General features: G+C 40.9%; 3 protein-coding genes across 3 annotated transcripts; all 3 read right to left on the reverse strand.

Annotated features, from left to right (window-relative positions):
- Positions 1–1,787: 1,787 nt before the first annotated feature.
- Positions 1,788–4,337, reverse strand: LOC103987017 (uncharacterized protein At2g34160). The gene is made up of 5 exons (XM_018827330.2): positions 4,169–4,337; positions 3,853–3,901; positions 2,406–2,468; positions 2,249–2,313; positions 1,788–2,185 (listed from the first exon to the last, which is right to left on the reverse strand). Exons 1-5 carry the CDS (start codon positions 4,283–4,285, stop codon positions 2,075–2,077), a joined length of 405 nt encoding a protein of 134 aa, XP_018682875.2. The 5' UTR covers positions 4,286–4,337; the 3' UTR covers positions 1,788–2,074.
- A 250-nt stretch (positions 4,338–4,587) lies between these two features.
- LOC135640656 (transcription factor HY5-like) lies at positions 4,588–7,328 on the reverse strand. The gene is made up of 4 exons (XM_065155333.1): positions 7,009–7,328; positions 6,548–6,731; positions 6,284–6,440; positions 4,588–4,919 (listed from the first exon to the last, which is right to left on the reverse strand). Exons 1-4 carry the CDS (start codon positions 7,091–7,093, stop codon positions 4,854–4,856), a joined length of 492 nt encoding a protein of 163 aa, XP_065011405.1. The 5' UTR covers positions 7,094–7,328; the 3' UTR covers positions 4,588–4,853.
- Positions 7,329–8,666: 1,338 nt separating this feature from the next.
- LOC135640657 (uncharacterized) lies at positions 8,667–10,102 on the reverse strand. The gene is made up of 4 exons (XM_065155334.1): positions 9,979–10,102; positions 9,444–9,846; positions 9,096–9,166; positions 8,667–9,001 (listed from the first exon to the last, which is right to left on the reverse strand). The coding sequence occupies exons 2-4, from the start codon at positions 9,833–9,835 to the stop codon at positions 8,988–8,990; spliced, it is 477 nt and encodes a 158-aa protein (XP_065011406.1). The 5' UTR covers positions 9,836–9,846; positions 9,979–10,102; the 3' UTR covers positions 8,667–8,987.
- Between the last annotated feature and the right edge of the window lie 828 nt (positions 10,103–10,930).

A 10,930-nucleotide genomic window follows, 5' to 3' on the forward strand; every position in this document is an offset into this window, starting at 1 on the left:
TAATCTTATGCATTTGGATCTGAATCACATCGAGCTGACTAAGACATTAACGGTATTTTTTTCATAATATTTTGGTGTTAGAAAGAGGGCATGATATCATAAAAATGTCTACCTACTAACCCTCTAATGCTTAAGCGACAAGGGCCCATCGTCGAACCATAGTATTTTCATTCGAGGGGCGCAATAGCCATCCTTTTCGTGCATGGACGTATTTATCTCGGCACAAATACTAATGAAATATTGGCATTCGTTCAATGACCTAAGGTCGACCTGGAGTCACCTGCTTGTCCCTACTGGGACATTTCTAAACCTCACCCAACAAGTGCAAATACTAATGAGTATAATGCAAGCTATTATTCTGCTCTTGCCTCAACTCACTCAACAAGCAATGCCACTGCCTCAACCACCGCCAACAGCTTAATCGACACCGACACTAAAGCTCGTCGAGGTTCCCCCACCTGACACAATGCTAATATCTCAAAAGCGTTGAGGCCTGTCGAGCAAGCATCTCATTCCCTAACTATGGAATTCAATGGACCAACATACCACCATCTTATGCCACCTGAATCCTAAACCCAATCTATAGATTTGATAAATGATTCCTTGATAATCCAACTACGATAAATGGACAAACGTAGAGGAAATGCGGTGAGAATTCTAACAATCCAGAGAAGAAGGGTCGGCTAACCCCACCTCAGGATGATCGCTATTCACCAATGACATCCAAGAAGAGTCGATCCCAACCAACTTTCGTCTCCAATTATTGAAGGCCTTCGATGGTAATACCAACCCGTTTGAGAACATTGCTGCTTTTCAAGCCTAGATATCGTTATATGGCACCTCATATGTCCTAGATATCGTTACATTAATTTCGTCTCCAAATTTTTTTTTCTCGCCATTTATGGCAAGAAGGACAATCACTAGCTTAAATGACGAGAAAGACAATTTCAATTTTCCTTCCCATCGTTTATGGCGAGAAAGGCAAATCATAAGATTTTTTCATACCATTTACAATAGGTATAAAAACTTACCTCTAACATAGAAAAAGAGAGATTTCCTTGAATTATTGATATCCACACTTTTATACTTCAGGTTATTAACTTAGAACATCAAATGGACTAAGTCGAGAAACCTCTCTTAGACCTCGATCTTCATGTAAATGACATCTCAAGAGCTAAGTGTTCTCACTTCGAAAACACCTCGAACAATCTTATGCATCTGGGTCCGAATCACATCAAACTGACTAAGACGTCAATGATATTTTTCCTTAAGATACAAGCAAGAAATGAGTTGGTTCGATTATATGTGCAATTTCTACTAAACTACAAACAAGAATACGAATGACGAGAGATCCGAAGATCGCATACTTTCTTAAAGAAAGAGACGTGATCCGACGAGCTCTGGGAGGAGAGGGAACAACTCAAAACCTTGAAGTCTTTCGAGACGAGAGAAAGAGGGCGAGAGGGTAGAGACTGAAGTGGAATGGGGAGAGTTTGAGAAAGCTATCATTGGTATAGATCGGGAGATCGAGATCAAAGGTGGGAGGAAAGAAGGCCATAAAAATCGAGGGGCGGATCACATTGCGTCGAGTCGAGACAGATACTTCTCGTGTCGCTTGTGAACCGACACATTAGGGACCACATTTCTCTGACCCGAGATGCCTGAGACCGCACCCTGGTTGAACCCATGTGCCCTATGACTAATTGATTGTGATGTACTCTGCAACATCCCCTGCTACTGATCTAAAAAACAGAAGAAAAAAAAAATACCAGAAGTAATTTCTTCAATTAATTATGATAAGAGATATATTAGTCTTTATCACCAATGTGAATGACAAAATTATGTCTTCCAAAGAAGCAAAACACACTCCTAATTTCGATCTATCCACCATGGGCCATACCAGAATCAATGATTTGGGATTTAGGACTGTGTATATTGATTTGAATTCGATGCATGAAAAAGATTACCCATGTAAGAAGCTGCAATGATCAGCCAACGGAAGCTTACTAGCCTAGAAATCTTCATGTTGGTGCTCTTCAATTCAAAGGAATAACAAAACTTGGAATTCATTCTTTCAGCTCTGCTCCTCACCATCTCTGCCATCTTTCTCCACTGCTGCTACTGCTGCTGCCGCCGCAGCCATCAACTCATCAAAATTTTCCATCTTCCCCAACAATATCTCAATCTGGGAATGGAAACACACATCAGAAACTACTACAATTTGTGTTATTGTTCAGTCAAATCATACCTTTGCTTTCTGCATTAGCCATCCCGTTGATTCATCCTTCACATCAAAGGTACTTGTTGTAATCTCTGGATATTTTTTATTGAAAGAACAGCTAGACACCAACTATGTCAAATATATAATTCAAAGGGTAATAAGATAAACTAGTGTTATATCTTACTCTTCTCAATAGCAAGACCATTGTTTTTGAGAATTTCTGCCATGGTGACTACAGTTGCAATGGCTGAAGAAACAATTGTAAAGAAGTGATCAGTATGAATGCAGTTTAAAAAAACTATAACAAGATTTGTAGGCTGTGTATGTGTGTGTGTCAGACAACCAGGAATTATGAATCTTTAAGCACAATTGCACAGCTAAAAACAAAATTTTATCAACTTAGCAACAACATATTCCACAATATTGATGCTACATGTAGTGTGAAAGATACTAATTTTACCACAAAAAAGTTAGGGTAAAAGAACCATCAATCAACAAAAACAAGACCGGATGCAAGATGTGAAATTCTGTACTAGCTTTTTGCTCACTTTCCACTACCTGAAGCTTTTAATCGGTCCAAATAACATAGGCATTCCACAAGCTCCCTAATTAATGTGAACATTCAAATCAAGGTTTTAAGTTTCAGGTACCCAACCCGCATTGGTCATTGGCTGGAACAGCATAGGTCTGGTATATCTCATACCATATGTTCTTTGCTTTTACTTGATTATATTTCTTTATACATTTTAATATCAATCATGCATCTGCCTGCGAAGGCACCTGAATATCTCACATGCCCTATCTGGTACATTTTTATCCCTATTCCATTGCACCCTTTAGAACATTGTATATGCAAGTACATACATTTAATAAAACATGACAAGGTAAGAATGAAATCAATAAGAAAATAACTGAGTTGCAAAAGCATGCAGAAAACACTACAACTTCACTTTTATTCTCTTTGTCGTATACAACAACAGACATATTATATGGTGTAAAGGTTAAGAATAGTATAACAAAGTGAGCACAAAAATATAATCAAGCATAGAAGCATTAAAGAAAAAAAGAAGTACCAGAAATAATGAGATTAAAATCAATAAACAGGTCCAACATTTTAACCAAAGTTGTAAAGCAAAGAATAAACACAACTTCAACTGATTTACACAGCGATGAGTTGATCAAAGTTAAGTACAGATGTTGAATGAACAGGCAGAGAAAAGTGATCCTAGATGAAACCAAAAAGCAAAATCAATAGCAAATTTGTGTAATGATCTAGTTGCCCAAAATCAAATTGAATGAAGAGACTCGATAAGTTGACATCCACAAACGAAGTGAGGTCTTACGAATGCTTTCAGAAAGAACAGTATGTTCTCGAAGCCAATGCAAACCAATAACCATAGAACTGAAAAAACAGAATCATTGAAGACAAGATAACAAGAGAATGACAAGAAAATTCAGAATTTGTGGAGCACTTTGGCTTACTTTTGTGTCAAATATGGCATTCTTATACTTATGCCAGTTCGACAAATGATTGCAACCATCAAGAAAAATCATCAAGACAATGACGAAAAGATATAGACTTGAACGGTTGTTATATAGCATGATCGAGTGGGGAAGAAAAGAAATCATACCCATTCCAAGAGCCGAAAGCTCCACTTCATTGTGCTGCTGCATGTATCTCTGCAACCAATAGTGCAATAGCGTTACAAGACATACAACGAATAAATCATACATGGAACATACAAGCACATGAAGCAAACACCACAACGTCCGAGCCCCAATCGCGGATTAAAGAGCAATGGATATAACTTGGAACCCAAGATTGTTAAGTCGATGAATTTTACCCCAAGAAAGGGGAAATTAAAGCTAGAAACGCAAACAAATTTCTTCTCGCCAAGCCACCACATCAACCAAACAATATCGATGACAGCACTGGGCGTTCCGTACCTTGGCGAGATTGACGTAGAAGAAGAGTGGCTTCTTGGTGTACAAGACCTGGATGCGGTTCTTCTTCTGGGAATCGGCGGCGACGCTCACATTGTCAACGCCGTCCGCGATCTCCATTGATGCGCGCTTCGCCTGCGAACAGAGACGATTCGAAACAACCCCAACCCTAACCCGCAACCCCAAAAGAACAGCACGCGAAACGGCGTTACGGAACACCAGAGGCGTCAAGTAATCGGATTCGGATCCATTCCACCTAAACTCCGGTACCGTATGTAGTAGAGACACCATCTGTTCGTAGAGGCATATGTAATCGGATTTGGATTTGTTCCACCTAAATCCAACCCGATTTTGATAAATAATAAAGGGTGAAACATTTATCTTTTGATGTGTTACTGAACCCAAATCACTGATACAAATAATTAGTAGAAGTAAAAGATGTTTTTGCTCATCAAATTAATGACATGAAGATCTTCATGATGAGAATAAAAAACTCATCCAACAAATTAAATTCAGATGGAAAGAGTGCACAAGCTGTTCCTTGACACAAAAACCCACAACATTTCAATCATAAATGTCTTTCTTTTTCTTTCATGGACCCTTTCACCAGGGTCACTATGAGATTACAACAGACTTGTTGGTGTGAGATCTCAATATCCAAAGACAGTGTGGTGTTTAGAACAATTCTCTACCTGCCTTCCTCATTGGCACCAATATTAGATCCTCTCCTACAAACAGTAGTGTTTTTCAGGATCTGCAGGAGAAATAGAAGTTGTCAGATAAGTTTTCATTTCCTGAATTAAAATGTCTTCAAGCAAAGTAACATAAATCCCAGACAACAAACTCATGAATAGCTTACAAACACTACTAAGCATCAGAGAAGCATGAAGTGGAGTGTAAATTGGCAAACATCCACTACACATCCAAAGAAATTGAAGGCCCAGTGGCAGAGTGTTGTTTCCAAAACAGAAATTAGGTGTCATTGTTAGAGAGAGTCATGAATGAGGCTTCACAAAGCCAGACAATTTGGCAAAGATTAGCCTTATGTCATACAAGATGTAAGCTGGATTACTGTCCCTGCCAAATCAGGCAGGTTGCCCGAATCACGAGGAATATGTAAAGATGTCCTCATGGATAAGAAAAAAAAAAAAGTCCACCATACACTATCATAATCTTTCCTGCTCTTTTATTCCTATAAATATATATACACACACAACAACAATGAAACAATAATAAATGGTTTTGGTATATGACAAGAAGTTGTGGCAAGATGAGAACAGTTTGGTTCTTAAAAAGACATCTTTTTGTGTACTCAAACCAGTGGAGGTAGATTCAAAATCTTTCAAGTTCTAAAACTATAGATGATAATATCTCATTTAATTCCTTTATTACACATATTTTACCCTACTTAAGCCTATGTTTATACTTTTTAGTTACTTTTGTAATCTAAAAAATTATAAGATTTCATTTGAATTTATTGTCCTTCGATGTATTTGTGTATGAACACTGTATATGCCCCCTCTGCACATACTTTGTGGCTTTATCCCTACTCAAACTGTAGAAACTCAATATCTACATTCAGTTTTACAAATATGGTCATTAACTTCAGAAACATATATCACGACAGTCGCAAACTAATAGCTTTAGGGAAGCAAAACTCTAGATTCAGGTCCCTTGAAATCTCATCCGAAAATTTTGGTTTTGAAATTCTGATACTAAAATGGTCACTTCCATCCAAATTCTACCCTCCAAATCCCTCCTCCATTCAATTCCAAACATATTTAGTGTCATAAATTTTTTAGATTTGAGAAAATCCCCTCCAAATTCCACCTTCTAAATCCCACCCTCTAGGATTTCACTCTCCAAACTTTAAGATCTAAGCTCCAATGGAGCCACAAAATTGTCAAATCCTAGGATTCCCAATCCTGCATGAAATCCTCAAGTCCCCCAAAAAACAAATATCCAATCATTACCTGGAATTTGGATAAGTTTCATTGAATAATTTGGATCTATACTAAAAAAAAACTTCTGACAAATTCTAGGATTTCAAATCCTCGTACAATGATGGAGTGTCAACGTTTGTAACAGTGACCATGACAAGGAGTGAATAAGACGTACTTGTCTCAGCATGTTGTTCTCATTCTGCAACGTGGACAACCTCTCCTCCAGTTCTGTGTTCCTGGCCTCCAAATCCTTCGCCTTGGCCTCCAAATCATTCAGGTAAGTTTTCTTCCTCTCCCTTGCTTGCTGAGCTGACACTCGATTCCTCAGCAACCTTTCGTGGAAAAAGGCCACATCAAAAGCAGTCAAACGGGCTATCACGTCAATAGATCCTTTCCGAAATATCCAAATGGAGGGCAGAAGAGGAACCATGTTCCAAACCTCTTCAACCGAGTGTGCTCCTTGTCGGCGGGGCGCCTTCCTCTCCGCCGCGGGACGGGCTGGGCGGCGGACTGGGCCCGGTCCGAACCAGCCATCGAAGCGGCCTCCCGGCCGGAGGTCGACGGGCCGGGCGGCTCGAATCCGAAATCCGGAACTCTCCTGATCTCCTCGTCGCTCTCCAGTCCTAAATCGGAGCCATAAACACCCCATTTCACCGACATCCTCGCATGAAGAGATTAAAAATCCAAAATGCATCTCGAAACTCGAATTAAGATACAGTGAAACTCCCTCATTTACCATAAAGCAGTAATATCGACGAAGCAAAAGCAACAAATTGGCACATTGATCAAATTAAACGAGAAAATTCAATATTTTGAGAAAGAAAAACAAGATTGCCAAGCAAAATAATGGATCAAACAAGTTATATCAGGACAAATCAGGCAATAAAAGATGAGACTTGCCTTCTTTGACTTCCATCTGAGGCGGGGGGCTAGAGGACCTCTCGCTGCTCGAATGAAGGGAGCTGGTCGCCTGATCCTGCAGCATCCTCCTCGTCGTCGGTGAAGAAGAAGAAGAAGACGAAGAGGAAGGAGGTTGCTTCGAGTACTCGGCTTCACTTCTTCGGTTCGGGGAAGAGCGGGGAAGGAGACCGAGCGAAGAACATCAAGGTGGGGGTTCGGGATCCAGAGATGCGCTTCGTACCGTCCGATCATAACGCATCGAACGGTGCCAAGCTAGTGAGCGTGGACGAAGGAGGAGCCGGAAACCGGGTGGGAATCCAAAGGAGCGGAGAAGGCGAGCGTGGAGGCTTTTGAACCGTTGGATGAGTAGCTGATCCGGTGGCTGATGGTTCCTCTCCTTTTGACTATAATAAAGGGAGCAGATGTCTTTTTTGCTTGTGATAGTACTCATTGAAGGTTTTGAGATATATTTCTTTTAATTTTTCTTATAGAATTTTTTTTTTGATCAGATAATTATCTCCCACTATATTCATGTTAGAATTCAGGACAAGACAAGATAATCACTATCATGAATGATGATGATCCAGGGGATGAAACCCATTTGAATTCAAGTATAAATGGTTTATGTAGCAAAAAGAACAGAATCTTTCATGACTTAGATTATGGATTGTGCATAGCTTAGACTAATTAAAACAAAGATTTATTGAGTCTGTGACACAATCTTCTTACCTGAGGTGAGGACATTGTGATCACCTTGACACACTCATAGGCCCTTTGATCAACTGTGGCTACTTGACAACTATCAAATTCTTTTACTTCCATCACTTGCTTGAATATTAAGAACTTTGATCAGCTGCAATGAAGTCTTGCAGTGAGCCTTGCCATCAGAAGCTTCAGACTTTAAGTTTGTTTAGTTTGCATCAACTCGACTTCAGTTTCTATATATTTATTGGATTTTTCTCATCAGAGAATGGGTAGCTCTCTGCATCTATATGCACTTGGAAGTATTCTGGGTAATCACAAAGGGGAGAGACTAATTCTTCTCCATTAGAATGCATGCAAGCCAAGAACAGAGCATGTAGAATAGATGCATCGTTTACAGATCCTCCAGATGAACAGAAGATAGTAATTGTGTCCAAGATATGTCTTCAAAAGTGCAAGTAATGGAGGTGCTAAGTAACAAAAGAGAGCAGGGAAAAGAGTGCTGCTAAAAGTGCAAGTAATGGAGGTGCTAAGAAATAAATAATTGGAGGTGCCATGGACTTTTGACCAGATCTATTTCTTAGCTGACATGCCACAGCTCATCTTAGGGAACCTTAGTTAGTAAAGCTGGCTCAAAAGCTAAAGAGAATCCAATGCGATTTAAAGAGGATAGATTTTGGCTACAAATGTATAAGCATGGCAAAAATGGCAGAACAGCATTACTGCTGTTATTGTTTTTTGTTAAGGTCTTCTTCTTATCTCTCCATCATGTATCTATCTCTTTCCAGATTCATCCTTTATCAGATGACAATGGTGCTTTTATATGCTTTAGATTAAAACTTCCAATCCTTGGACCACCTTCATTATGAGTCTGAGAACATATCCCACCAATGGAGATGACAGAATCGAACAGAAAAGATTTTGTGCTAGAATATATATATATCTTTCATTCATAATAAGATAGAAAGGGACTTCCTATTACCTATTTCAAAGATCACCATCCTGTCTTACAAGAAGCGAGGAAGCCCTTTTCCAACAAGACTCACCAAGACACTTATCCAAGTAGAAGAGGTGCAGCAACAAACTTCTGAAGTATGAGAAGGATGAAGGACACAGGACTTCAAAAGAAAAAGGAAAGACACTCAACATAGAACATGGGCTTTAAAGCCAAAGGCAGAAAAATAAGTCTGAGAGGTGGCAAAACTAGTACAACAACTTGAGATTACTATTGTATCATAAGCTCTCGTTCATCTCTTTTGGTCATCTTCATCTTCTCCTTAGACTTCGGTGCCTGCCATGAGGGGCCAAAGATGATCTCAGTTGGTGGTGTCATCAGGAATTAAGTTCAGAGCAAAGTGTGATTAGTGCAGTGGCGGATGGGTTACCGGAATCCCTCGGTGCGTTGCAGCGGAAGCATTCCATCCTGCTGGCGAAGTTGTGTTCATTGCAGCCCGACCTGTAAAGATGCAAGTAGAGATACTAAGACCGTTTTGTTTGGTTCTATCAGCATAAATAATGTGCCGATCATGCAGCAGTTTATGGTGCTAATGATGTAGACCAGACTCTAGTAAAAGGCTTGTTCATGAGAGGTAATAGTATCGCTTACAGATAGAGACATGCCATTTGGATTTCATGCCAAAGAAGTAGAGTTTCTTGGTCTAATCTATCGCCTTGGGTTTCTTACTGCTGCTCTGACTCAAACAATGAAAAGGAGAGGGGGACGTGAAAGACACCTGTTGCAGATCCAGTCGCCGGACTTCCACCCGGCGCGCCCACCGCCACCGCCACCGCCACCGACACCGCCGAAGCCGTAGCCCCGGGAGCGTGGTATGTCGCCGTCGAAGCCACCGCCGCCGCCGACCGCGGAGTCTTCCTTCAGGGCACAACACTTGAAGCAGCTGGAGCGGCTGGCGAAGTTGTGGGCACCGCAGGAGCAGTACCAGTCACCCGGCCGGACGTCGGAGCCAGTGAAGCTGAAGGAGGACCCGCCGCGGCCGCCGAAGCTGGCGTACTCGGAGCGGTCGCTGCTCGGCCTCGGGTCGCCGCACCGCTGGCACGAGTCACGGCGGCTGAAGTTAAGGTGCTGGCAGGACCTGCAGGTCCAGTCTCCCGGCTTCCTGTTCATCTTGCCGACTCCTACGCTCCAAGATAGCCAACAGAGACAGATCAAGAACTCATTTTAAGGATAAGAATCGACAAACATTGCAATCATGGAGACACCTCCATTAGAGAAGAGAGAAGGTACAGCGGTGGTGGTGGAAGGCTTACCCTGACTCAGGAGAAGCGAGTGAGTGCCGTATGTGATGTCGGCTTGGTCTAAGATTGCGAGGTGGGGGGTGGCCTTTTATACTTGCATGTCGGGCTCAATAATTGAGAATCTAAATGGGGTGTGGAGGCCCGGCGATGTTCCCACTTTTCTTTTCACTGCCACTTCTTGAACACTGCAATCACAGGAAGAATAAGAAGCATCAGAAGAAATAAAAATAAACCCCCTAAAAGAAAAAGAAGAAGATAAAAGAGCACTGTGAGGGATGCCAAAAGACCAGTAAAACATGGATTACTCAGCAGCATCTTTCAAGACATGCACATATCTTTGTTCAAAGACATGAGATAGATTTCAATTATTATGGACAAAATAATGCCTGCTAACTATGATTTCCTGTTGTGCAGCAATCTTTAAGATAGACATGAAGAGTACTGCGGCAGCATTATCTTATCAGCCCATTTACATGCTGCTACTGTTCCATCAAATATATATATATATATATATATATATATACTTAATGATTTATTATCTTCCTTTGGCATATCAGATGTACAAAATAGGGAAAAGTAAGAAGAGAAGGATAAAACAAAAGGATAGTTATGGATGGCTTTATCTTTTTACTCATAGTTGAGAGAGACTGAAGGAATTTTTGAAGAGGGAGAAAGCATCCTTTCAATGTTTTTCATGCACCAGTTAGGGATTTCGATAAAGAAAGTGGTCTCGGAGGAAGGTCTTGACCATCTTTTCACTTGCTTCATGTCCCTCAGCTTCTGCTTCCCTTGATTGTTATTTTGCTATCCAAGTTCAACCTCCCTTTTCTTTTTCCTGACCCCCACCCCTCTCTCTCTCTCTCTCTCTCTCTCTCTCTCTCTCTCCCCTTTGGTGTGGTGTGGTGTGGTGTGGTGTGGTGTGTTATATGTATGAGTGGGTCTGCTTTTGCTTTTGCTTCCCCCT

This window comes from Musa acuminata, chromosome BXJ3-6, assembly GCF_036884655.1.
Source record: "Musa acuminata AAA Group cultivar baxijiao chromosome BXJ3-6, Cavendish_Baxijiao_AAA, whole genome shotgun sequence".
Classification (NCBI taxonomy): Eukaryota; Viridiplantae; Streptophyta; class Magnoliopsida; order Zingiberales; family Musaceae; genus Musa; species Musa acuminata.

Excerpts from the sequence above, each read along its gene's own strand:
- LOC103987017 (XM_018827330.2), bottom strand. The coding sequence starts at position 4,285 with ATGGAGATCGCGGACGGCGTTGACAATGTGAGCGTCGCCGCCGATTCC. Across the intron at positions 2,469-3,852 it reads GCTTTCGGCTCTTGGAATGG|CCATTGCAACTGTAGTCACC; the intron begins GTATGATTTCTT and ends TTGTTTCTTCAG. Across the intron at positions 2,186-2,248 it reads GGCTAATGCAGAAAGCAAAG|ATTGAGATATTGTTGGGGAA; the intron begins GTATGATTTGAC and ends TTCCATTCCCAG.
- LOC135640656 (XM_065155333.1), bottom strand. The coding sequence starts at position 7,093 with ATGCTGCAGGATCAGGCGACCAGCTCCCTTCATTCGAGCAGCGAGAGG. Across the intron at positions 6,732-7,008 it reads TCAGATGGAAGTCAAAGAAG|GACTGGAGAGCGACGAGGAG; the intron begins GCAAGTCTCATC and ends GCTCCGATTTAG. Across the intron at positions 6,441-6,547 it reads GAGCACACTCGGTTGAAGAG|GTTGCTGAGGAATCGAGTGT; the intron begins GTTTGGAACATG and ends TTTCCACGAAAG.
- LOC135640657 (XM_065155334.1), bottom strand. The coding sequence starts at position 9,835 with ATGAACAGGAAGCCGGGAGACTGGACCTGCAGGTCCTGCCAGCACCTT. Across the intron at positions 9,167-9,443 it reads GGCGACTGGATCTGCAACAG|GTCGGGCTGCAATGAACACA; the intron begins GTGTCTTTCACG and ends GCATCTTTACAG.